At 45.0% G+C, this 24,825-nt stretch overlaps 2 protein-coding genes across 3 annotated transcripts; one reads left to right on the top strand and one right to left on the bottom strand.

Moving 5' to 3' along the window:
- Positions 1-2,248: 2,248 nt before the first annotated feature.
- exoc5 (exocyst complex component 5) lies at positions 2,249-19,573 on the bottom strand. Its single transcript, NM_001165325.1, is given in 18 exon segments — positions 2,249-4,298; positions 4,455-4,670; positions 4,837-4,945; positions 5,054-5,140; positions 7,981-8,101; positions 8,258-8,366; positions 10,144-10,291; positions 10,925-11,134; positions 11,636-11,718; positions 11,811-11,951; positions 12,089-12,133; positions 12,357-12,466; positions 12,566-12,594; positions 12,859-12,923; positions 14,302-14,496; positions 14,726-14,873; positions 16,718-16,812; positions 19,457-19,573. Coding segments are annotated over 18 exon segments (2,127 nt in total). The 5' UTR covers positions 19,484-19,573; the 3' UTR covers positions 2,249-4,109.
- A 365-nt stretch (positions 19,574-19,938) lies between these two features.
- ap5m1 (adaptor related protein complex 5 subunit mu 1) lies at positions 19,939-23,395 on the top strand. 2 transcript variants are annotated; one of them, XM_045723481.1, is made up of 8 exons: positions 19,939-20,295; positions 20,433-21,121; positions 21,239-21,466; positions 21,570-21,709; positions 21,901-21,986; positions 22,113-22,225; positions 22,306-22,402; positions 22,515-23,395. In XM_045723481.1, the coding sequence occupies exons 2-8, from the start codon at positions 20,495-20,497 to the stop codon at positions 22,595-22,597; spliced, it is 1,374 nt and encodes a 457-aa protein (XP_045579437.1). In that variant the 5' UTR covers positions 19,939-20,295; positions 20,433-20,494; the 3' UTR covers positions 22,598-23,395. The 2 variants fall into 2 exon arrangements, with proteins under 2 accessions (XP_045579437.1, XP_014066296.1); XM_014210821.2 differs by having other exon boundaries at positions 19,952-20,295; positions 20,461-21,121.
- The last annotated feature ends 1,430 nt before the right edge of the window (positions 23,396-24,825 follow it).

Below are 24,825 nucleotides of genomic sequence, written 5' to 3'. Positions count from 1 at the left end.
TTTGACAACGTAGACCAAGAACAACCCTGTTTTGTCTCCCTCTCCAGACAGATACCCCTGTGTGTGTAAACATGTCCGGATGTGTGTGTCTATGCAGGAACTGCTCAAACTGTGGCAGCTGATGAGTAAGAGGGAACAGTCTTATCCAGCTCTCCAGTATTGACAGTGTTACTAATCCCCTCCACCTGCTCAAACACTCCCCCAAAACAACATCCCTCCCTCCCATCTGCCCAGGCGGGGCATCCCTGGGGGCAGCCCGTTCCTCTCCCTTCAACTCCTCTCCAGTTATCGTCCCTGGCTGGGGCCCATTACCCCAACCCTTCCCCAGGCAGCATGTATTAATCGCCACAAAAACAAATAGTTTTCAAATGTTTGGAAAAGGCCCAGTGTTTGCGCCGTGGCCTAACAAAATCATTTTTACAAGCTACGTAGTTGTGATTAGGGCTGGGAGAATTGAATTTCAGTGACATTGATAATATTAATATTAGCCTAATTAATTGTGTTGTTTGACTTTACTCAGCACCCTGTGTACCTTCTACACAACACTAGCCAGCCGAAGCTGTGGCTGAGCTCTCAACCATCTCTATCTCGCCCCGTCTCTCCAGTCCATGACAACTGCACACATTTCATGAACCGCTAGATGTCTAATCCCTCGAACAAATTCTGTTCCTGGAGACTAGAGAACTGTACTCTTTCAGGAAGAAAGTCTGGCATGTTAAGAATACCCAATGAGTCATAGAAGTACAGTACCAGTCAAACATTTGGACACACCTACTCATTCCAGGGTTTTTACTATGTTCTACATTGTAGAATAATAGTGAAGACAAACTATGAAATAACACATGGAATCATGTAGTAACCAAAGACTTTTAAACAAATCAAAATATATTTTATATTTGAGATTCTTGAAAGTCACCACCCTTTTCCTTGACAGCTTGGACACTCTTGGCATTCTCTCAACCAGCTTCATGAGGTAGCCACCCAGAATGCATTTCAAATAACAGGTGCGCCTGTTATTTCTTTCCTTAATGCGTTTGAGCCAATCGGTTGTGTTGTGTCAAGGTAGGGGTGGTATAGAGACGAGAGCCCTATTTGCCATATCATGGCAAGAACAGCTCAAATAAGCAAAGACAAACGAAAGTCCATTACTACGTTAAGACATGAAGGTTAGTCAATCGGGAAAATTTCAAGAGTTTCTTCAAGTGCAGCCGTAAAAACTATCAAGCGCTATGATGAAACTGGCTCTCATGAGGACCGTCACAGGAAAGGAAGACCCAGAGTTACCTCTGCCACAGAGGATAAGTTCATTAGAGTTAACTGCACCTCAAATTGCAGCCCGAATAAATGCTTCACAGAGTTCAAGTAACAGCCACATCTCACCATCAACTGTTCAGGGGAGACTGTGTGAATCAGGCCTTCATGGTGGAATTGCTGCAAAGAAACCACTACTAAAGGACACCAATAATAAGAAGAGACTTGCTTGGGCCAAAAAACACAAGCAATGGACATTAGACCAGTGGAAATCTGTCCTTTGGTCTGATGAGTCAAAATGTTAGATTTTTGGTTCCAACCACTGTGTCTTTGTGAGACTCAGAGTAGGTGAACGAATGATCTCCGCATGTGTGGTTCCCACCATGAAGCATGGAGCCCATCTGGTTTGAGCTTAGTGGGACTATCTTTTGTTTTTCAACAGGACAATGACCCAACCCACCTCCAGGCTGTGTAAGGTCTATGTGACCAAGAAGGAGAGTGATGGAGTGCTGCATCAGATGACCTGGCCTCCACAATCACCCTACCTCAACCCAATTGAGATGGTTTGAGATGAGTTGGACTGTAGAATGAAGGAAAAGCAGCCAACAAGTGATCAGCATATGTAGGAACTCTTTCAAGACTGTTGGAAAAGCATTCCAGGTGAAGCTGGTTGAGAGAATGCCAAGAGTGTGCAAAGCTGTCAATGCAAAGGGTGGCTACTTTGAATATAAAATATATTTTGATTTGTTTAACACTTTTTTGGTTCCATGTGTTATTTCATAGTTCTGATGTCTTCACTATTATTCTACAATGTAGAAAATAGTACAAATAAATGAAAACCCTTGAATGAGTAGGTATGTCCAAACTTTTGACTGGCACTGTATATATATCTATCACTTCCAGCACCAAGCCTACTCTCTCACTGAGTACTAACATTTCAAACTCAACTGATTGTTTATGAAAATTAACCAGTAAGATTGTGATAAAAGTAAAGACATTAATTAAACAAAACGTTTATTATGAATCATTGATTAAGGTCAAGAGCAGTACACTGGGAACAGCCTATCATAAGACAATAGAACTTCAGGTTTGATCTTAACTGACACTGACAATCAATTACCACCATGTGAGAGCCGAGGCACAATGATCTTGACCCTCCCTGGCCTTGTATACCCTGTGAAGTCCACTTAACTTTCACTCATTATCTCCTTAAGCACTGAAGAGCAACATTTCACTGTGTCCTGACCCTGATTCAGGCCACAAAGCATGGATCGTAAGCCCCTGTAGATGAACAGGTGTCGATCTAGGCAATTACCCGTCATCCCAGCCACAGACAGACCACCCAGGACCTCCGAGTGGTTCTCAGACATACTTACAGCTGGGATCACAGCGCAGTGTGATGACCCCTCACCTCTGCCCTGAGGTCAGGGGTCGGAGAGAGGTGGTCATGTGACTATCTGCCAGGCACAGCAGAGCTCTATATCAGGCTTGGTTAGATATAGATATAGAGAAAGATACAGTAAATGACCAAAAGTATGTGGACACCTGCTTATCAAACATCTCATTACAAAATCAAGGGCATTAAAATGGAGTTGGTCCCCACTTTGCTGCTATAACAGCCTCCACTCTTCTGGGAAGGCTTTCCACTAGATGTTGGAACATTGCTGCGGGGACTTGCATCCATTCAGCTAAAATAGCAATAGTGAGGTCAGGCACTGATGTTGGGCGATTAGGCCTGGCTGGCAGTCGGCATTCCAATTCATCCCAAGGTTTTCCCTAGGGTTGAGGTCAGGGCTCTGTGCAAGTCAGTCAAGTTCTTCCACACCGATATCAAGAAACCATTTTTGTATGGAGTTCGCTTTGTGCATGGGGGCATTGTCATACTGAAACAGGAAAGGGCCTTCCCCAAACTGTTGCCACAAAGATGGAAGCACAGAATAGTCTAGAGGCCTACCACTTCACGGCTGAGCCGTTATTGCTCCTAGACGTTTCCACTTCCCACTAAAAGCACTTACAGTTGACTGGGTCAGCTCTAACAGGGCAGAAATTTTACAAACTGACTTGTTGGAAAGGTGGCATCCTATGACGGTGCCACGTTGAATGTCAATGAGCTTTTCAATAAGGCAATTCTACTGCCAATGTTTGTCTATGGAGATTGCATGGCTGTGTGCTCAGCTTTATACACCTGTCAGCAACGGGTGTGGCTGAAATGGCCGAATTCACCAATTTGAAGGAGTGTACACATACTTTGGTACATATAGTGTATGAGAGAGCAAGAGAGAGATAAGGGAGAGCGATATGAGAGAGATGGTGGTGGTGGTGAGAGTAAAGTAGATTCCTCTGGGAGTTCTCTGAGGGGTGGGTGTTTCCAGTCAGTCATTGCATGACATGCCTGAGCTATGCAGAGTTCAACCTTCCCTTTACTGCAGCTTTAGAATTTGTTCCTGTGGACAAGTGCAGCCACAGAACATATATTTGGCACAATCAAAACGTCTCTTTATTTTAAAGTAGAAATCTTGGAAATCAAGGTCCATATTACCGGCAATATGCAAAATCTTCTACGTTGGTTTGGTGGATTAGTATTTAAAAACAAGACAGCTCAGTCAATACATCTCAGGATTGCAGAAATCAGGTAGCCCAACTGAATGGCAGTGGTCTTTCTTGGCCTCTAAGACGGACAAACAAGCAAAAGGTGCTACTGCAGATGAGAATGAAAGACTAACTCAGAACAGAGAAGACTCCATCCAGGTTGGCTGAATTCTGTTTCTATGGTGAATCTTGTGAAATCATAGGGCCTGGTGATTGGATGGATGGATGGACGGACAGAGGGCTGGACAGTGACCCATGGACTGGGGCTATTAGCTGAAGTGGCGTCCCAGTCTGGCCTGGCGGTAGTCCACTCTCAACTGGACGAAGGCATGCAGAAGGTTCCGGTCCAGGTTGGTGAGCTGCTCGCCGGAGCAAACCTGTTTGAGGTTGTCGGGGGCGACCACCAGGAGGTTACACAAGGCGTGGAGCGTGTCAAAGAGCTGCAGCACCAAAGGAACCTGCGGGACAGACAGTCAACCATACACAGAACTTTTACAACATCCAACTCAAGCCAGTATGCTAGCTAGCATTAACTCAGTAGCATTACTAGCGCTTAATATTATGATGTAAACTGTTGCTACAGCTGTAATGCTAACTCTGGTGTGACCTCTCACCCGGAAGTCCTTGGCACTTTTGCGGTACTCGGCCACGTCGCAGATGGCCAGCATGCCTCCCATGGAGCTGTAGCTGTACTGCTGCAGGTGTTCGTGGATGAGGCGGTGGAAACGCACGCCCAGCTCCGTCAGCACTGTGTCCACGTTCTTACCGTCCATGGACTTCCGCACACGCTCCACCTGCCGACTTACGTACACACACACCTTGGAGCAGGCCTGGGGAGCACAGGCAGGAAGGGGTATCAGACCGTGTAGGTTAGGAGTCACAGGTCGAGTGAAATGGCACTGATTTTTTTTACTTTTTAAAACTCATCCGACTACAGTTTCTCTTTGCTTTGCATATGAGACCAGGGGTGGAGGCTGAGTGCAGTTCACTACTTACTGCGGTGCACTGGATCATGACGTTGTTCTCGTCTTCAGGCCTGAAGTCTGTCTTCTTCTGTTCCGTAGCCAGGATGTGCTTCATCTGTCCCACCATGCAGTTCAGCGTTCTGCAGAGAGGACAACGCCATGACAACCACCCCTCACACACCAATATAATACATTCACTAATTTCCCATGATGTTGTTGGTAACATTAAAACACTGTGGTTTACTGACCTGTCTATGCCGGTGTCCAGTTTCACCTCCATCTGTTCAATCACCTCCTTCTTCTTGTGCAGGCACTCTGTCAGTTTGGGAGAAGAGCTGGTGGAGAGAGAAGGTCCATAAAAGGTCAAAGGTAATACAAAGTAACACAGAACTGTATGTGGAAAACATGAAACTTGCTACAGAGTTGCTACCTGTTAGTGAAGAATAATAATGATAATAATAACAATAATAATAATAATAATAACAACAACAACAACAACTGGAGGCTATCAAACCGTAAGAGGCAGTAATCGTGTACAGTACAAATCAAATCTTATTTGTCACATGAGCCGAATACAACAGGTGTTACAGTGAAATGCTGAATACAACAGGTGTAGACCTTACAGTGAAATGCTTACTTACGAGCCCCTAACCAACAATGCAGTTAAAAAAATATGGATAAGAATAAGAAATAAAAGTAACAAGTAATTAAATAGCAACAGTAAAATAACAATAGCCAGACTATATACAGGGGGGTACCAGTACAGAGTCAATGTGCGGGGGCACCGGTTAGTTGAGGTAGTATGTACATGTAGGTAGAGTTATTAAAGTGACTATGCATAGATGATAACAACAGAGAGTAGCAGTGGTGTAAAAGGGGGGGAGGGGGGCAATGCAAATAGTCTGGGTAGCCATTTGATTAGATGTTCAGGAGTCTTATGGCTTGGGGGTAGAAGCTGTTTAGAAGCCTCTTGGACCTAGACCTGGCGCTCCGGAACCGCTTGCCGTGTGGTAGCAGAGAGAACAGTCTATGACTGGGGTGGCTGGAGTCTGACCATTTTTAGGGCCTTCCTTTCACACCACTTGATATAGAGATCCTGGATGGTAGGAAGCTTGGCCCCAGTGACGTACTGGGCCGTTCGCACTACCCTCTGTAGTGCCTTGCGGTCGGAGGCCGAGCAGTTGCCATACCAGGCAGTGATGCAACCAGTCAGGATGCTCTCGATGGTGCAGCTGTAGAACCTTTTGAGGATCTGAGGACCCATGCCAAATATTTTCAGTCTCCTGAGGGGGAATAGGTTGTCGTGCCCTCTTCACAACTGTCTTGGTGTGCCTGGACAGCCCCGTCGATGAGAATGGGGGCGTGCTCGGTCCTCTTTTCCTGCAGTCCACAATCATCTCCTTTGTCTTGATCACGTTGCGGGAGAGGTTGTTGTCCTGGCACCACACTGCCAGGTTTCTGACCTCCTCCCTATAGGCTGTCTCGTCGTTGATCAGGCCTCCCACTGTTGTCGGCAAACTTAATGATTGTGTTGGAGTCGTGCCTGGCCGTGCAGTCATGAGTGAACAGGGAGTACAGTAGGGGACTGAGCACGCACGCCTGAGGGGCCCGTGTGTTGAGGATCAGTGTGGCGAATGTGTTGTTACCTACCCTTACCACCTGGGGGCGGCCTGTCAGGAAGTCCAGGATCCAGTTGCAGAGGGAGGTGTTTAGTCTCAGGGTCCTTAGCTTAGTGATGAGCTTTGAGGGCACTATGGTGTTGAACGCTAAGTCAATGAATAGCATTCTGACATAGATGTTCCTTTTGTCCAGGTGGGAAAGGGCAGTGTGGAGTGCAATAGAGATTGCCTCATCAGTGGATCAGTTGGGGTGGTATGCAAATTGGAGTGGGTCTAGGGTTTCTGGGATAATGGTGTTGATGTGAGCCATGACCAGCCTTTCAAAGCACTTCATGGCTACAGACGTAAGTGCTACGGGTCTGTAGTCATTTAGGCAGGTTACCTTAGTGTTCTTGGGCACAGGGACTATGGTGGTCTGCTTAAAACATGTAGGTATTAGACTCAGTCAGGGAGAGGTTTAAAATGTCAGTGAAGACACTTGCCAGTTGGTCGGCGCATGTTCGCAGTACACGTGCTGGTAATCCGTCTGGCCCTGCAGCCTTGTGAATGTTGACCTGTTTAAAGATTTTACATACATTGGCTTGTTTAGCTCGTCTAGTAGGCTCGTGTCACTGGGCAGCTCTCGGCTGTGCTTCCCTTTGTAGTCTGTGGTTTGCAAGCCCTGCAACATCCGACGAGCGTCAGAGCCGGTGTAGTACGATTCAATCTTAGTCCTGTATTTACGCGTTGCCTATTTGATGGTTCGTCGGAGGGCATAGCGGGATTTCTTATAAGCTTCCAGGTTAGAGTCCCGCTACTTGAAAGCGGCAGCTCTAACCTTTAGCTCAGTGCGGTGTGACAGCAAAATTGCAAGATTGTTATAATACTTTTATTGTATCAAATGGTTGTTTTATGCAACAAAATAGAGGGTTCTTATAACTCTATTGTGTCTGTGTGAACTGAAAGTGGGCCTCTGGGAGAGAACACTGACAGTAGATATATGATGTCCTTGGGGATACCGCATTCCAGAACATGAGTTAATGTTTCTTTTCTATAAGGTACCAGAGAGAGACGACTCCAGAGCTAGACCCTGGTCTCTACATAATGAGATACTGTCTGCTGTGAATTATAAGTATCTTTCATACAAATCTTAACCTTGTGACCCATTCCATACGTCTGTTTATTGTCATGAACATCCAGGAGGATGGACTTCACTATAAAATGCTGTGGCTCAAATCCGCTCATTGAGTTCTCAGGGGTGATTACCGACCAGCTCCATAACTGCAGTAATTAAATAATAAAGTTTGATTGTTTTGAAGAAATCAAAAAGTATCCTTTTGTTTACAATAATTCCACCACAGCGGATGTTGCCTGTACTCCATGGCTTCTGGTTGGGGTATGTACGGTCCCTGAAGGGACGATGTCATCGATGCACTTATTGATGAAGCCAATGACTGTGGTGTACTCCTCAATGCCATCGGAGGAATCCCGGAACATATTCCAGTCTGTGCTAGCAACAGACTACAGTATGGAACGAGGGGGATAGGTGTGATTGACAGGACACGCCCTATGCAAACCTGATAAGAGGCATGAGGTGGTCGTTGAACTGCTTATCAAACAGGTGGAAGATGGTGTTGGCCTGCTGAACTACATCCAGGAAGTAAAGGTTGGCATTCTTGGCATCAGCTGATGGAATGGCTGTAGAGAGAGGCGAGAGAAACAAACACTTTCCATTTAAAAAGGCACAAGAGAAGATTCATTTTACACCCACACATAAAAAGGATTTAATCAATGTTTCTAAAATGTTTTGCGACCTTTACTGTGTTAGTGACAGTTAGTGAGAGTTGTGTGTACCGGAAAGGCCGATCTCCAGTGCGTAGTCAATGTGGTCAACACACAGGTGCTCCACCAGCAGCAGGAAGATGGAGAAGGCGTTCTTGGGCAGGTCCGAGGGATCGGAGAGCTGGTTCACAACACACAGAGACAGGACCTGATTTACTCTCAGCACTCTACAGGGATCTACTGCAAAGGCCTCATTTACATACACCTTGGCCAAATACATTTAAACTTAGTTTTTCACAATTCCTGACATTTAATCCAAGTAAAAATTCCCTGTTTTAGGTCAGTTAGGGTCACCACTTTATTTTAAGAATGTGAAATGTCAGAATAATAGTAGAGAGAGAATGATTTATTTCAGCTTTTATTTCTTTCATCACATTCCCAGTGGGTCAGAAGTTTACATACACTCAATTAGTATTTGGTAGCATTGCCTTTAAATTGTTTGACTTGGGTCAAATGTGTCGGGTAGCCTTCCACAAGCTTCCCACAATAAGTTGGGTGAATTTTGGCCCATTCCTCCTGACAGAGCTGGTGTAACTGAGTCAGGTTTGTAGGCCTCCTTGCTCGCACACGCTTTTTCAGTTCTGCCATCAAAGTTTCTATAGGATTGAGGTCAGGGCTTTGTTATGGCCACTCCTATAGCTTGAATTTGTTGTCCTTAAGCCATTTTGCCACAACTTTGGAAGTATGCTTGGGGTCATTGTCCATTTGGAAGACCCATTTGCGACTTCCTGACTGATGTCTTGAGACGTTGTCTCAATATATCCACATAATTTTCCTGCCTCATGATGCCATCTATGTTGCGAAGTGCAACAGTCCCTCCTGCAGCAAAGCACCCCCACAACATGATGCTACCACCCCTGTGCTTCACGGTTGGGATGGTGTTCTTCGGCTTGCAAGCAGCCCCCTTTTTCCTCCAAACATAATGATGGTCATTATGCCCAAACAGTTCTATTTTTGTTTCATCAGCCCAGAGGATTTTTCTCCAAAAAGTACGATCTTTGTCCCCATGTGCAGTTGCAAACCGTAGTCTGGCTTTTTTATGGCGGTTTGGAGCAGTGGCTTCTTCCTTGCTGAGCGGCCTTTCAGGTTATGTCAATACAGGACTCGTTTAACTGTGGATATAGATACTTTTGTACCCGTTTCCTCCAGCATCTTCACAAAGTCCTTTGCTGTTGTTCTGGGATTGATTTGCACTTTTCGCACCAAAGTACGTTCATCTCTAGGAGACAGAATGTGTCTCCTTCCTGAGCGGTATGACGGCTGCGTGGTTCCATGGTGTTTGTACAGATGAACGTGGTACCTTCAGGCGTTTGGAAATTGCTCCCAAGGAAGAACCAGACTTGTGGAGGTCTACACATTTTTTTTCTGAGATCTTGGCAGATTTCTTTAGATTTTCCCATAATGTCAAGGAAAGAGGCACTGAGTTTGAAGGTAGGCCTTGAAATACATCCACAGCTACACTTCCAATTGACTCAAATGATGTCAATTAGCCAAACAGAAGCTTCTAAAGCCATGACAAAATTTTCTGGAATTTTCCAAGCTGTTAAAAGGCACAGTCAACTTAGTGTATGTAAACTTCTGACCCACTGGAATTGTGATACAGTGAATTATAAGTGAAATAATCTGTCTGTAAACAATTGTTGGAAAAATGACTTGTGTCATGCACAAAGTAGATGTCCTAACCTATTTGCCAAAACTATAGTTTGTTAACAAGAAATGTATGGAGTGGTTGAAAAACGAGTTTTAATGACTCCAACCTAAGTGTATGTAAACTTCCGATTTCAACTGTATGATCACTGTGACCAAAAGGATCCTGTTATGATAATTCAGTACAGACTGTGACATCACTGCAGTCAGTGTTATTGTCTCTCCTGTAGGGGGCAGCGTAGCAGCCTCACCCTGTTGCACCTCTCGAAGGCGTGGCGTGTCTCCTGCAGCAGGTTGACCACCACCTCCTGGGACAGGAAGGTCTCCCCGTGGGTGTCGATGCTGGGCCCCAATGGCAGGTTGGTGCGCTGTCTGATCCGCTCCTTCAGCTCCTGGATACTGGGGGGGGGGTTTACATTGAGGGAGTTTGATTAAGTACACCGGGCTATGGCCCGTGACGTGAACGGAGGAGTGCCCTTATCAAATCGAAGCGAAATCTGCACCTCTGTCATGTCGTCAACAAGGCAGCATAGTGCATCATTCAGAAATACACCACTTTCTTTTTTCTCCATAAAATGTTTAAATTTTCAAAAAAGTTAATTGGGAAGGCGGGTAAAGCCTTTTCATCAAAAGTAACCACGTTTGCATGTGAAAACACAGAATCGTACTAATTTCTCCAAGTGCCTAAACTACGCCACTTTTGTTTTGAGCAGACTATGTCGTCGGCCAAAACAGGGCACCTGGCTGACGCCCGGGAGGCAGCCCGGCTTCACCTGGGGCATACCCGGGACATTAACCCAACTCCCTCACCATTACAACATTAAGGGAAAGGGAGGAGTCTGAACTCAAAGACAGGACCTTGATATGAGGAGTGGAGAGATGAGGGATGTACTATTTAAATCCATTTAACTATTTAATACAACACAGGTCTGACACCAAGGCGGACAAGGAAGTTTAGGGTAAAGGGAGAAGACGGAGGAGAGAGGAGAGAGTCAGGGGGCACTAGGGTAGAGGTGGTCAGTCACTTCCTACCTGCCCCCACCCAGTGGGCGTTTCTGGTGGTTCTTGGAGTCGTAGTAGCGTTGCAGGATCACGGCGCTGCGTGTGCGGAGGTAATCTTTCTCCATTTCAATGTAGCTCTCCAGATAGGTGGAGAAGATGTTCTTGATGAGCTTGGACAGGAACGTGTGTTTGTCTGAGCCCAGGTTGAACTCTGTTAGCTTGGACGCCAAGGCTGTCGTCCTGGAGACACAGGGTTGCCAAGTTTAGCAATGGTCAGACCGGAGGGTATGAGGTATTAAAGGCCCAGTGCAGTCAAAAACTTGATCTCCTGTGTTTTATATATATTTCCACACTATGAGGTTGCAAAAATACTTTGAAAATGATGATAATTCCCTTTTAGTAAGAGCTGAAAAGATTGCCTGAAATGTCAACCTGTTGTGGTGGGATGGAGTTTTGGCCTGCCTGTTCACATCACCAGGTGGTAAATAAGTTAATAGACCAATTAGAGAGTTCCAAACCTCTCTGCCAATATCAGCTAGTTTTCAGTTTTCCCCTCCCCACTCAGTCCACTCCCAGACAGACCAAGCAAAGTTATTGATTGAGAAATTGCTTTAATTTAAAGCAGTCACCGTAAGGTACGTATTGTTAGCCAGAAATGATTTGGTATCGAGATAGAAAACTTTTAAAAAGACTGCATTGGACCTTTAAGAGTGAGAGTTCAAAGGTGAACAGACATATTACCTGGTGTAGAGGTCATAGAGGTTTTTGAGGTATTGTTCTATGTCAGAGCGGCGGGTCTCGTCCAGCTTCTCTTTCACGTGAGCCTGGAAACACAAAGCTGCTCAGTCAGTCCAACAGAACTGGGTCAGAGAAGATATTATCTGGCAAATCTAGTGGCAGATATTGTTCACTATACCTGTAGTTTGTTCTCAAAGATGTTCTGGATGAGTTTGGCCATGACGGTCTCGGGGCTCTGGAAGACCTCTCCCACCTGCTTGTTGACTCGCTGGCAGAGGAGGGCCGTGTCTTCAAACACGTCACTACGCATGTACGCTCCCTGAACACACACACACACAGAGTTAATTACAGACCTCAGGACTACAACTTGTGGTGAGACTACAACAGAAGCGCACAGGTAGTCTATACTAAACTGTTATAAAAGGGTTCATGTTCAACTGAACACTGCACACTCACCTCCTGACACTGCTTGATGTAAACATCTACACAGTGTGCATAGCCCTGCAGGAAACAAAGACATGTCACAATCACACCTGCATCACTACCACAATCCAACATCTCCAAAGAACAAACGATGCATGGTTGCATAGACGCTAAATGAGATACAAGTGCATATTTGTAAGTTACAATATGCACTACTACTACACATACACAGCTCAAACAATAACACTAATCTTTCCTTAATATGGAGACATATCAAAACAGTCCAGTGTTTGTGGGTCACCTTGAAATGTAAGAGGACTGCGGCGACCTCCCGCATGCGTCCAATCTCGCCTCTACGCTGGGCCGCCGTGAACTCCTGGATCAGCTGGCGCTCCAGGTCGTGGTATTTACCTAGACGCACATTCAGATTTAGTTGCCTTTCTGAGCATGGCTGTGTTATCACTCGTTGATCAATCAGCAACAAAGGTCATTTTGAATGCAACCACTCACTTGCAATCTTGGCCTTGACATCTGCAAACCTGTTAGAGGACAAGAATAAAGGCATTCACCAAAGAGGATAACGGAGATTAAAAAGACTCAAACCCAAAATGATGTCAATGTAATCTTGCATGATGTGTTGTATTTGTAGTCCCTCTGACTTGAAGTGAAATGTATTCTCTCCCTCAGAAACACTAGTTAATGCAACATAACATTTACAAAACTAGTCTGGTTGGGCTGGAGGCACCGATACTGTTTACATTGTACCACAGAGCTCGTGTAAAGCTGCCTCCAGGACTACTCACCTGTCAAACGGCAGCTCCTGTGCTATGAGATGCAACTTCTGAATGATATCAGCAGCTTCCTTAATCTGGGAGAGGGAGAAATAGGGGGGAAGGAGTCGGGGAGGGAGAGAGAGAAACATAAGAAATGAACACCCAAACAGAGAGCAGACCAACAGTAGCAGCATCTCCATTTAGGAGATCATGTTAAACCAGCCCTCCTCCTCCTCCTCGTACACCATGGAGCTGATAACAAGCAGCCGCCGCTCACCTGGCTAACAGCATCCGTGGCAGCAGCCCTGGGTTAGCAGCATATCTAACTCTTTATTGGCATGCCTCCTCTGAATGGGCTCTAATCCCACAGGAGCCTAAATCGCCTTCAATAATCTGTCCGGCCAGGGATATCTCTCAAAAAAAATGGGCCCTGTCGAGAACCCCCCCACTCCCCTCCCCGACATACACGCTGGCTGAAAACCCCAGACCTAGTAAAGGCCCGCCGTCCGCAACTCTTCTGTTCCCGCAGATGCCTGCCTCAGCTAACATCATTACTCCACTCCCATGAGGAGGATCCAGCCTTTCTGCGCGGCAAAGGTTTTCTAAGTATCTGTCCCCCAGCTAAGATTAGCTAAATCCCATGTAAGTAATGTAGCCGTCTCTCTGCAGTCAGGGTTTAGCAGCACTTGTCTCCACGCTGGCGGCCCAGCCCTCCCTTTCAGAAGGATTAGCAGAGCCTTCCCCCTTCAGCTATTCACTCGCAGCTTTCCTCTTTCCCCCTCATCTGGAGGTATGCTCAGGAAAAGAGATCTGTCCGATATTCCCACCATGCCTCTCTGGAAGCATTCCCATCCCATCTCCAGGTCCCGTCTCTGAGATTGACCTCCAGACTCTCCGCTTGCTTTGATTACAGTATCCCCACTTGCTCTTAAACTGTTTTGACAATCCCCAATCAAACTTTTGAGGGTTGATAGTGAGGTCGCTCAAATGGCTTTGAACTCTTATAGGAAATCTAGATTAATTAGGCCCAGTTTTTTCCCATAAGAAATATATTTTGATATGCTTTCCCATGCCACATTTAGCTGTAGTAGGGCAAAATAGTGATGACCAAGCCCGTCAATAGCAAAAAATTAAAAAAATAAGGGGTCTCTCTCACACCTTGCAATTAATTAATGCGATTAAGACAGACATGAGCATGTTGACATCCATGGTAGTCAATCCTCTAGCTATTGTCAAGAAGCAAAGGCCAGTTGATTAATCCAAATTAGCTAAGGGATCCAACTAAAGGGATCAATTCCACAAATTAAAATGTGTGGTTACCTCAATCCTGTTCATTGACTTATTTCAGTTCTTAACATCTTTCACTGCTGTAGAGGTTATTATCAAGGGTCAATCTTTTTCTTTTTTGAAAAACAAAAAAGGTCAATCTCTGTAAGAATACATGAGGGCGAATGGTAATGTATGTATCATGACCTTCTCTGGGTTGTTGAAGACATCACTGCGCAGGTCCCCATCCAGGAACTCATTGAAGTAGGTCATGAGACGCTGTGCCTCCACCGCCCTCTGCCTGGGCGTGTTCACGCCCTCCAGCTGGTCGCCAAGGTGACACACCTTGGTGGCCACATAGCTGATGTGCTCGTCCAACTCCTGGAAGTGCTGGAAGGCTACCTGTATGGAGACAGAGAGTTGTGCAAAAAGAAGTCGCACATTGTGTGACATGATTAATGAATGGGGATAAAAATAATCTTGCATGATGGCAGGGCTTCCAAAAGTAGCAAGGGTCATAATGCTTTTATATTACACTGGACTCTGACATTCTCTTCAAAACGTGCCTGTCTACAGAGTAAAAGGCTGGGGATCTGAGGTTGTGGTGGGTCCAGTGTGTCGTGAAACTGACCTGGTTGCTCCTCTGTAAGTCCTGCACTTTGTGGGCAAACTCCTTGGCCTCTCTGTGACACTGGTGCTCCAGCTTCTCCACCCGCCGCTGGATCTTCTCATCTAGCTGCTTCAGCTCCTCTATGTGGTTCTCAAACTCCTCCAGCAGCCTAGGAGGGAAGCAGGACAAGGGCTTTAAAAGACTGCAGGCCTACCTCACATTGGTCTAGACACTCCATAGCCATGAGTTCACTTACAAGCTGGCCTTCAACTTGATCTACAGCCATAAGTTCACAGCAAACAAAGGGTAGACAAAATGCTTTAGTATACTAGCATGGGTGAGTCATTTTGGGTTGGATTTGTCCTACTAACTCAGTCGTCACCAGCCTTTGAGTCAAGATCACGTTTGGGGTCAAAATGCAAGCCAAGATCAACAACTCAGATTTTAAAAAAACATTTAAAAAAACATGACTGTAAGCCTATGCAATAAAAAAACAGTTCTGTAGGAATGAGGTTTGTGCAGTAGGCCTAATACATTATCGCAGCATATTGGCTATGCTTGGCCTAACAATATTGTTCTTCTCAGACCATATTATATTTCAAAACTTGAGATTTGATAACAAAATAGATCAGTTCTATCACTTGCGAGGTACAGCTGAGTATACATTTAAATAATTGGCTTTTTTATTTTACTGGAGTGATGGTACCTGCATCCGATGGTCAGTCTCAGTGGAGGGAGAGAGCAGCAGAAGGGTCTGCCTCTCACAGTCCCTGCTCTCTCCTTTCCTCCGGTGAGACTGACCAGAGAGAGGGCATCATATTTCTGCCTCAGGAACATCATGAATTTGTGCATATGACCAGAAAAAGTGAAATATTCCTTGATATTAAAATAGACACAATGAGCAATTAATAAAAGACGCAGGTCTATCGATACTCATTCCTTGGAGCTGCAGCGTGAGTGGAAGCAGATTTATGTTTTGAAAAAGAGTTGAATAAAAACAGAAACTCACTCATAAAAACACCAGCTCTTTGCTATATTCTTTGACAGTCTCTCTGGTCAAGGTTTTAAAAGCTATGAAATCTCACCTAGGCTAATATCAAACTTTGCTGTGGAAGCTGTATGCACAGTGATTTTAGCTAACAGACTGGACAGCGCAGTAGGCACACTTGATTTAACTTTCCTGGTCTGCCGGGTAGGCAGAGTTTGTCCCTCCAGACAAACGAAATGTGGTTCAAAATGGGAACACTTTGCCTACCAGGCACGCAGAACTTCTGAATCAAATGTACCTACTGCCAACAGAGCAAGATGCCTTTTTATAAAACATGTATATAGGAGCGCAAGGCTTTATCGTTGACTTTTCTTCAGAAATGTTTGGTGATCGACTAGGAATGCCTTGCAGATTGCGATCGACCAGTTGGTGACCACTGTACTAACCTTACACTCATTCAGTTAACATTTAGACATAGTATTGAGGGCTTAATTCTTGGGTCCCCAGATTTATGAAGCTCTACAAACTGGGAGCTTCGTCAGCTGCATTTAAAGTGAGGACTGTGGAGCAAATGTTGTAAGTCAGCACCATATTTAACAGACTAAGAAACGTCCCAAAATGATGAGTATTTAATCTCTTAGCTAATTCCCGCAGCAGTGGCTTCAGCTTAGGGACATCTCCCATCCCAATGCACATTCATTTCCTTGCTGTCAGTTACTGTATGACTCAGAGCTTGGTAGCCTCCCATTACGCACTGCCTCCGAGTTATCTTCAATAGAGGTTTAAATAGAACTTGTTGTATGGTTGGGCCTAGAGCTTTAAGAAAGGGGGATAAGGCTGAAACAAAGGTAAGGGTCTTAAAAGGGGAAGCACAAGGACCTGCAATAAGACAGGGGATTGGCTGCTGGTTGATCAAGATTAGGCAGGTGGTTGGGGTTAGGGTTAGTTAGTCTTTCGAAAAGAGGTCAAGAAGAGTCATGATTACGGTAACTTTCAATAAAGCCATGTCTTTAGTACAAGACTACCTTTTGGGGTCGAATGCTTCAGCTCCGCCTTTGGACCCTCCTCCAGGGGTTCTCCAGGCCAACCTCTCTATGTACTCATCTGCATCAAAGGGCTCCTGTGGATCAAGCACACACAGACAGTGTCAATCTCTGTCCTGTCAAGACTTTCTTAGATAACTGGTGAGCATGGGATGTGACATGAGCAATACTGCAACCTGGCTAGCCGACTAAACTCAACTCCACGACTGTATAACTGTGGGCTAATATTTGGGTGCTGTCGGAGTTCCAATCCGCCCACATTAGTCGCTGCTCAACTCCATCGTAAATCGTTGAGTTGGCTAGACCATGGCATACATTAACCCTTATTGTGTCAAATGGTCAACGATTGATTACAGGTGCACTCAAGTAGCTAGCTGGCTACATGGTTTCAATGCTTATAACAAGCAGTTTTGGGGAAGCTACTCTGAAAATATAGTTGCTGTTTTTTTATTTAACCTTTAACTAGGCAAGTCAGTTAAGAACAAATTCTTATTTACAATGATGGCCTACCCCGGCCAAACCTGGACGACGCTGGGCCAATGGTGGGCCGCCCTATGGGACTGCACTGAAATGCAGTGCCTTAGCCCGCTGCACAGTTTACCAAGCTACCAATTACTTCACACTGAAGTTAAGCTACCCTTAAGAGAAATATAGTTTACTTAGCTAAAGTTATTTAGAAAAAAATAGTTAACTTCTTCCAAACTACTTCGTGATAAAAATAACATATCTAAATCTGAAATGTCATATACTACAAATTGCAAGAACAGATCCATATAGTCAGATGTTAACAGAATGTATGATTTAGCCTATTTAACACAAAGTTAGAATTAGGCACACAAAGTGTTTCAAGTGAGAATTAGGTAGGTTTGATGACAAAAAATAAAGGAAATTCTTTCCTTCTTCACCCATCTTTTCTTTTTGCAAAAAATTAGCGTGCAGTTACAGTAGTTAGCTACACCAAAACATGGCAAAAAAGTAATTAACTACCAAGATTTGAATTTAGTTCAACCACCACCAAGCTATTGCAAAATGTCATTAAATGACTAGGTGAACAAGGTAGCTAGTTCACTACTCCCCAACACTGATAACTAGGGGCGTGACAAGCTACCTAGCCAATGCTACTGTAAACCAGTAACTTAGGCAATAACACACGACATAGAGCAGCTAGAGCAGGGGTGGGCAAACTTTTTGGCTCGAGGACCACATCAGGGTTTTGAAATTCAACGGAGGGACGCAATCAATTTGCGGAGGCCTCCCGAGTGGTGCAGCGGTTTAAGGCACTGCATCGCAGTGCTTGAGGTGTCACTACAGACCCGGGTTCAATCCCAGGCTGTGTCACAGCAGGCCCGTGACTGGGAGACCCATGAGGCGGTGCACAATTGGCCCAGCATCATCCGGGTTAGGAGAGGGTTTGACAGGCCGAGATTTCCTTGTCCTATCACGCTCTAGCGACTCCTGTGGCGGGCTGGGCGTATGCACGCTGACACTGTAGCCAGGTGTACAGTGTTCCCTCCGACACATTGGTGCGACTGGCTTCCGGGCTAAGCAGGCATTGTGTCAGGAAGCAGTGTGGCTTGGCTGGGTCGTGTTTCGGAGGACGCATGGCTCTCGACCTTCGCCTCTCCCAAGTCCCTACGGGAGTTGCAGCAATGGGATAAGCCTGTAACTACCAATTGGATACGACGAAATTGGGGATAAAAAAATGTTTAAAAAAATAAATAATATATAATAAATGTAATATGTCTTGCGGGCCAGATTGAAGTGACCAGCGGGCCGGATATGGCCTAAGGGCCGTACTTTGCCCCAGAGCTAGAGGTAACTTTGGTAACAATCACTAATCATTAAGGTACAGCTGAGGGGTATACTACAAATCAAGTTCAATGAGTTAACCAGCTAACTTGTCTAAATGCTCTAAAATAACTTGAAATGGGCTCAACATCCAAAAACACATGAGTTTAGCTTTCTTAATTAACCAAAAAGAATTATTTCTGGTTGTTTATCAAAGTTAGCTGGCTAACTCACTGAACCTACTTTGTAGTATAACCCTCTAGTCAACATACATCATGATTGACAAATGATCACATCGTCAACATCTGCCTGGGTAAACACTACAGTAGCTAGCTTTGTTAGCTAGCTGTCAGTGCAAAATAGCTAGCAAACGGTAACGTAGTTAGCTGATGGACAGCAGGGCAACTTCCTAACCAGCAGATCTGACCCGCTTGTTTACAGCTGCGCTAGGCCTGGGGTCGGATTCCTGTGTTGGCTAAGACACCGCGGAGCTGGAAAACGTACCTCAATCCTGGGAAATGCGTTATACTCCGAATTTTATCGGTGTAACAGTTGGGATGTTGGGACAATTCGGAGTACACCGCATTTCTCATCCCTGTTTTGAAGTACGTTTTCCGAGCCTTACCTCGCGCTGGCTCCGTGGTGTGTTAACCTACAGAGGAAGCCTATCCGACCTTAGTGCAGCTGTAAGCAAGCGGGTCGGATCTGCTGGCAAGGCAACTTCCTAGCTGAGGCACAATTTCCAATCCTTATAGCTATATCTGGCTAGCTAGTTAGCCTAAAATAATAAATTTTACATTTCAACTAACGCTACTCATCTAACGTTTAAACAGGCGGTTGGCTAGCTCATACTTCTCCTCCTAGCTAGCTATCACTAAAGTTAGCAGTCAGCTAGCCCAAGCAAAGGCCAAGGGAACATACAGTTTATTTTACCTCGAATAGTTGAGGAGTCGTTGCCATGTTCTACTTAGATCTGCAATGTACAAATTGCAGTTTAGGCAAACCAACAGTCAGGTATGACAACCGACTAATTGATCAGCTGGATTTCTGTTTTGCCCTTTGTTGATAAATTTAACAGCTCTACTTCCGGGTCGTCACTAGTTTCCACAACCATGGCCATAGGCCGTATTCGAGAGCGTCAAACCCGTGGTGTATCATGGGTTAATTGTGACTGACTGACTAATCGATCAATAATATTGAGCAGTATTTAGGACGCAAGGGAATGTGTAAATCAGTCAGTCTCGACTCGCCTTTAAAGTTGGCTGCAATGTCGAGCGTGTCCATTAGTATGACTAAACCCCGCTTACAATTTCTCTTATCAAAATCTGATTTTAAACCTAACCACACTGCTAAACTTATGCCTAACCTTAAATGAATAGCAAAATGTAACAAAAACAATTCATTTTTGACTTTGTGGCTGTGGTAACGAGTGACACCCCGGAAAGTACACTGCGTAAACACACATGCGCAAAAGTATCCTGATTGGTTCAGGCTGTCACATGATTGTACAAATAGGAAGTTAATTTTGCAACGAAAACAGAATAGAATATCGATGAAAACTCAGTCGTGCAAGTTTAAAATGAGGCTAAATGTCCCCCTTTGTTGGACTACTTTAATATTTCCCTCGTAGATCTATCACCGAAGAAACGTGGTTATCATATGTATGCATAACCTATCAATCACAGGCATTTTTTTCTGGACAAAATGAGTGTGAGGGCATTGTGGATTATATCTTACGAGAGGGGAGAATCTGTAGTAGTGCGCTTTTCCAGGTTTGTAATGTTTTTCCTGTGTGCGTAAAATATAATGTCATCATGTTATATATATGTGTTATATTTATATATGTGTTATATTTATATATATGTTATTTCACACCTGTCCCGTATTGCTGTTTTGGCTATGTACATAGTAGGTAAAAGTGATGGCTTCTCACACAGGCGATACCCAACAGTGGAGCAGCGTGTTAAGTGTATGGCCGGCTCATTGTATGTGTCTGTCCCAGAAGATGGCACTGTGCTCCAGCTCCTACTCACTGAGCTGGGCCTCTCTGACTCTGACAAACCTTATGTGGCTCTACGAGATGACTGTCTCCACCAGCAGCGCTCACCAGCCTTGGAGCTCCATGTAGAAGGCCCCAGTGGAGGGGTCCTTTGGCCTGTGTTGGTCATCTCCCAGGGGCCTCTGATCCTGGCCTGTCTGGCCATGGTGGATGCCCCCGCTGATCCCCGGCCTCCTCTGGCCAGCTTGTTCTCTGTCTCCCAGGGCCTCTCACTGTTGGCAGGCCTGCAGGCTTTCCTCTGTGGGTCTGGGAGTAAGCCTGACAGAGAGGGGCTGGCCTCTCGCCTGGCCATGATGCCCTCTATCCTCCTGCAGATCTGCCCCCTCGGGACCCCACTGGACATCCCTCAGCCAGGGGCCTCATCGGCATCAGCAATGCCCACTCCTGCAGGGACCCAGAAACAGCCAGCCTGGAAAACAGGGGTGCACCGTGGTCGGGCTGTGGTGAATGTGGCTCTAACGGAGATGGTGCGCTCCATGCAGTATGGAAACCGAAACAGGCAGGACCTCTGGGATGTCTATGGCACAGTGACTTGCAAGGTGAGCACAGTGATACTGTCTATGTCTATGGTAATGTAATGCTGAAGTTTCTTGTTACCTTCTGCTGTCTACTCATTCTCTCTAACCCATTTGTGCTTTTTCCCTTTGTGTCATCAGTGTGAAGTGGAAGGGGTCCTTCCCAATGTGACGGTCACTCTCACCCTGCCACCCAATGGCTCACCACTGATGGATGTCCTGGTCCACCCTTGTGTGTCTTCACTGGATGCCAGTGTTCTGACTGCCATGAGTGTTGAGGACTGTGACAGCTCTGCCTTCTCTGGCCCATACAAGTTCCCCTTCTCCCCTCCTCTTGAGCCTTTCAGGCTCTGCAGCTACACATCTCAGGTACACAAGTCCAGAGCTTGTAAAAATAGCTAAATACATGCATTCACTCCTTCATACATTGCTGTCTTCATCTCTTGTCAGATTGAATGATGTATTTTCTCAGGTCCCCGTGCCTCCCATCCTAGGCACCTATCAGCTGAAGAATGATGACAACCAGTTGCGTATTACTGTGAGTCTCAAACTTCACGAGAGTGTGAGGAACAGCTTTGAGTACTGTGAGGCACATCTGCCGTTTTTTAACAGGTAACCTATGCATATATAAACAATGCATAACATCTCACATTGATGATGCACTTCCTGATGTCAATATAGTAGCTTATTACACATAATCATCCCTTCTAGTGTTGCTTGAAATGCAGTGTTTCTGGAATCTTGTAAAGAAACACATCTTGACTTGAGGTTACGTTTAACCTCTGACCTCTGTGTCGTTGCAGGGACCAGATGGGTAGTGTGGATGTGAAAGTGAGCTCAGGACAGCTGGAGGTGTCCAAGGAGAAGAACCTGCTGGTCTGGGTCCTCGGTACGTCTCATTGGTCTGGGGACAACATTTACACTGTGCAATGACCCAGTGTACCACATATTTAAGTTTCAAATACCCTTTGTTTATGGAAAAACAACGTGCATATTCTGCCCTGCCACTCTTTAGGCCAGAAGTTCCCCAAGTCCCGCGAGGTGTCACTAGAGGGCAGTGTGAGTTTTTCAGGGGAGTTCCCAGGACCTACAGATCCTCTCTGCACAGACCTTACAGCCTACATCAAAGTAAGTCAGATTCTTTCTAGACATTGGAGATGCTTCTAAAACTAAACATACCAGAAAAACTTTTCCTTCATGTTTTTCAGTTGTACTTCCGAGTGCCAGACTTGACTCTGTCTGGATGCTGTGTGGACCAGCATTCAGTGCAGGTCTATTCCTCTGCAAAACCTCGTATAGTCACATGTGAGTGAGAGATTTGGGTTCTAATGCCGGTTTAATTATTTTCTATGAAAATATATATATGAAAAATATGTATTTGTGAAGCCTGAATGTGCGTTCTCTCTTCTCTCTGCAGCCCGGGAGTTGTTATCCTCAGAATACTTTATCTGGAACTCAACTGGAACTGCACCAGTGTCCTCTGGACACATGATGCTGTAGGATGGAACTGTACAGTATAGACCAGCATTGAGGAAATGACTACTTCGTCCATTTCTGGGATGGGCCAAACACATGATGGATCTCCAGAGCATAAGATCATTGCAGGACAACAGACACTGCTTTGGATTCTGGTGACAAGGTTTGAATCTGTGTAACAAACAGCATACAACATTATGAACACAATGGTCAAAGTGCTGTAACTGAATGGCTTGTATCTGCTGTTGTTCTGACAGCCTTGGTCTCATCTAAGATGCAAAATGCAGTTTCTCATCCGTACTGAACAGACCAATCAATTTTCAGTGAAAGAATATGCCTTAAAGCTAGAATCCTTAATTGAAACAATAACAAAGTGTTCACCCCACCTCTGTTTTGGTAAAAAGCTGAGGGATGGGCCTGGAGAAATGTAACCACTCCCAAAATCATAGACATTGCTATGGTTGCAAGGACTGACTATCCATGATATCAAAATAATATTTTTTACTATGTTTTGAGGCTATACAGTGTTTTCTTTTTACATTGCTTTACTCCGATGTTTGTAAACAATCTTATATTTTTGGTTCTAATGGGGTATGACTGTTGAATTAAGTTCATGAGTCATTTATAAGTTATATTCTTCAAGAATCAATGGGTATAAATGTATATATCATTAATGTATGTTCAGAAATGGATGTAGCTACTAAGGATTCTAGCTTTAAATACAGATAATGGTTATTCAACTGAATCTTACTAAAGAGTATTTGTACTGGAAAGAGAATCTAGAATATTGCTAATAAATATTGACGTTAATACAATAATGTCTGCATTTGTGTACATTTGTATTTATTGATGCTGCCAGTTCCTATATTTTGGAAATGTTTGGACATCCCACTCCACTGGCCACATCTCTTTAAAGAGAGGGGCCACCCCTAGCTCTGACAGTCCCACTTCAGTGCCTTTCCATCAGCCAGATAATTAGCAGCTGGGGCCTTGTCGTCGGCTGGAGCTGAGGTACTGTGGGAGATGGGGCTTGGGATGTGAAAGGGTAGGCTGATCTGGGCAGCGTCTTTGCCACAAAGAGCCTCTCAGGAGAACTGGCAGGTCTCCCTGGTCCCCCCCTCTGACTGCACTGCCTGTCAGCCAGTGGCCTCTTCAAATACCCAGCCTCTCCAGCCTGAGATGGAGCACCGAACAACCCTCTAAAAAGTTGAGGCCTCCACCACCCCCAGCTGGCCAGATGACTGGCTACGTGGAGAAACACTTGTAAAGAGAAACAGGGTGTGGTGGCCACCTTAAATATTGCATGACAAATAATTGCAATTTGGTTAGAGTACAGCTCATCCACACATGACCATGATAAGAAAGTCCTGTCAATGAAAAGAAAATGCATAGGTATACATGTAAGTGTCTACAAAACACATTTTAAGAGCCCTAGACTATTTCCCTGCACAGACATCTGGATGATATTTCTAAGTGTCCTCAAGTTAACCAAGCTGTGTTTCCCAAGACATACAACAGCCTGTCTTTAGTAAGGAAGGAATACAGTATATTGATAATATATACACTGCTAAGTATGTGAACATCTGGTAGTTGAAGTGTTAAAGCAGGTGGAGATTGTGATCCACTTTGAGTGTGTTCCACTGCAGCCAGATTCTTCTGAGTGTTCTATTGTCCAGTACTGGCCTCTCTTGCCCTCCTTGCTGGTACAATCGCCACATTCTCATGTGGATTTCCACCCAGAAGACTGACCATGACCAATCCTCTGTCAATTGGAACCAATTGCTCACACGGCATCCTTCACCTTTTTATGTAGCAGTATGCTGTGGCAGACACCCACCCTCCACATTGATTTGGCTTTAAGACCCAGTGTGTGTGTACTGAACTGGAAAAGTTTTTTTTTAAGGGGCAGACTGCTCCAAAGCTCTTGAGCATCCAGGTCTGTTGTCAGCCTGGCTCTTGGAGTCAGTGCAGTCACTGGGTTGTACTGGCAAACATAGCATTGTTGGTTAAATAAGGCTTGCTAAATGAATGGGCACTTTTAATGAGCCTCTGCTAGAATGCCTTGAACCTACATATCATACAACTAAATTGAGATGCTGAATTTCGGGAGATGTTTTGAAGCAATTGATTTGATACATTGACTTGTTTATCAAATAGTAAGGCTACTAGGTTTATGAACACCCATGGTTTTTGTCTTTTGATAATCTTTGTGCTCACCTGTGGAACCCACATAATATTAAACAGAACACAAG

This window comes from Salmo salar, chromosome ssa09, assembly GCF_905237065.1.
Source record: "Salmo salar chromosome ssa09, Ssal_v3.1, whole genome shotgun sequence".
Lineage (NCBI taxonomy): Eukaryota > Metazoa > Chordata > Actinopteri > Salmoniformes > Salmonidae > Salmo > Salmo salar.
This window is presented reverse-complemented; position numbering and strand designations above follow the sequence as displayed.

Excerpts from the sequence above, each read along its gene's own strand:
- ap5m1 (XM_014210821.2), top strand. The coding sequence starts at position 20,228 with ATGAGTGTGAGGGCATTGTGGATTATATCTTACGAGAGGGGAGAATCT. Across the intron at positions 20,296-20,460 it reads GTAGTAGTGCGCTTTTCCAG|GCGATACCCAACAGTGGAGC; the intron begins GTTTGTAATGTT and ends CTTCTCACACAG. Across the intron at positions 22,226-22,305 it reads ACCTTACAGCCTACATCAAA|TTGTACTTCCGAGTGCCAGA; the intron begins GTAAGTCAGATT and ends CATGTTTTTCAG.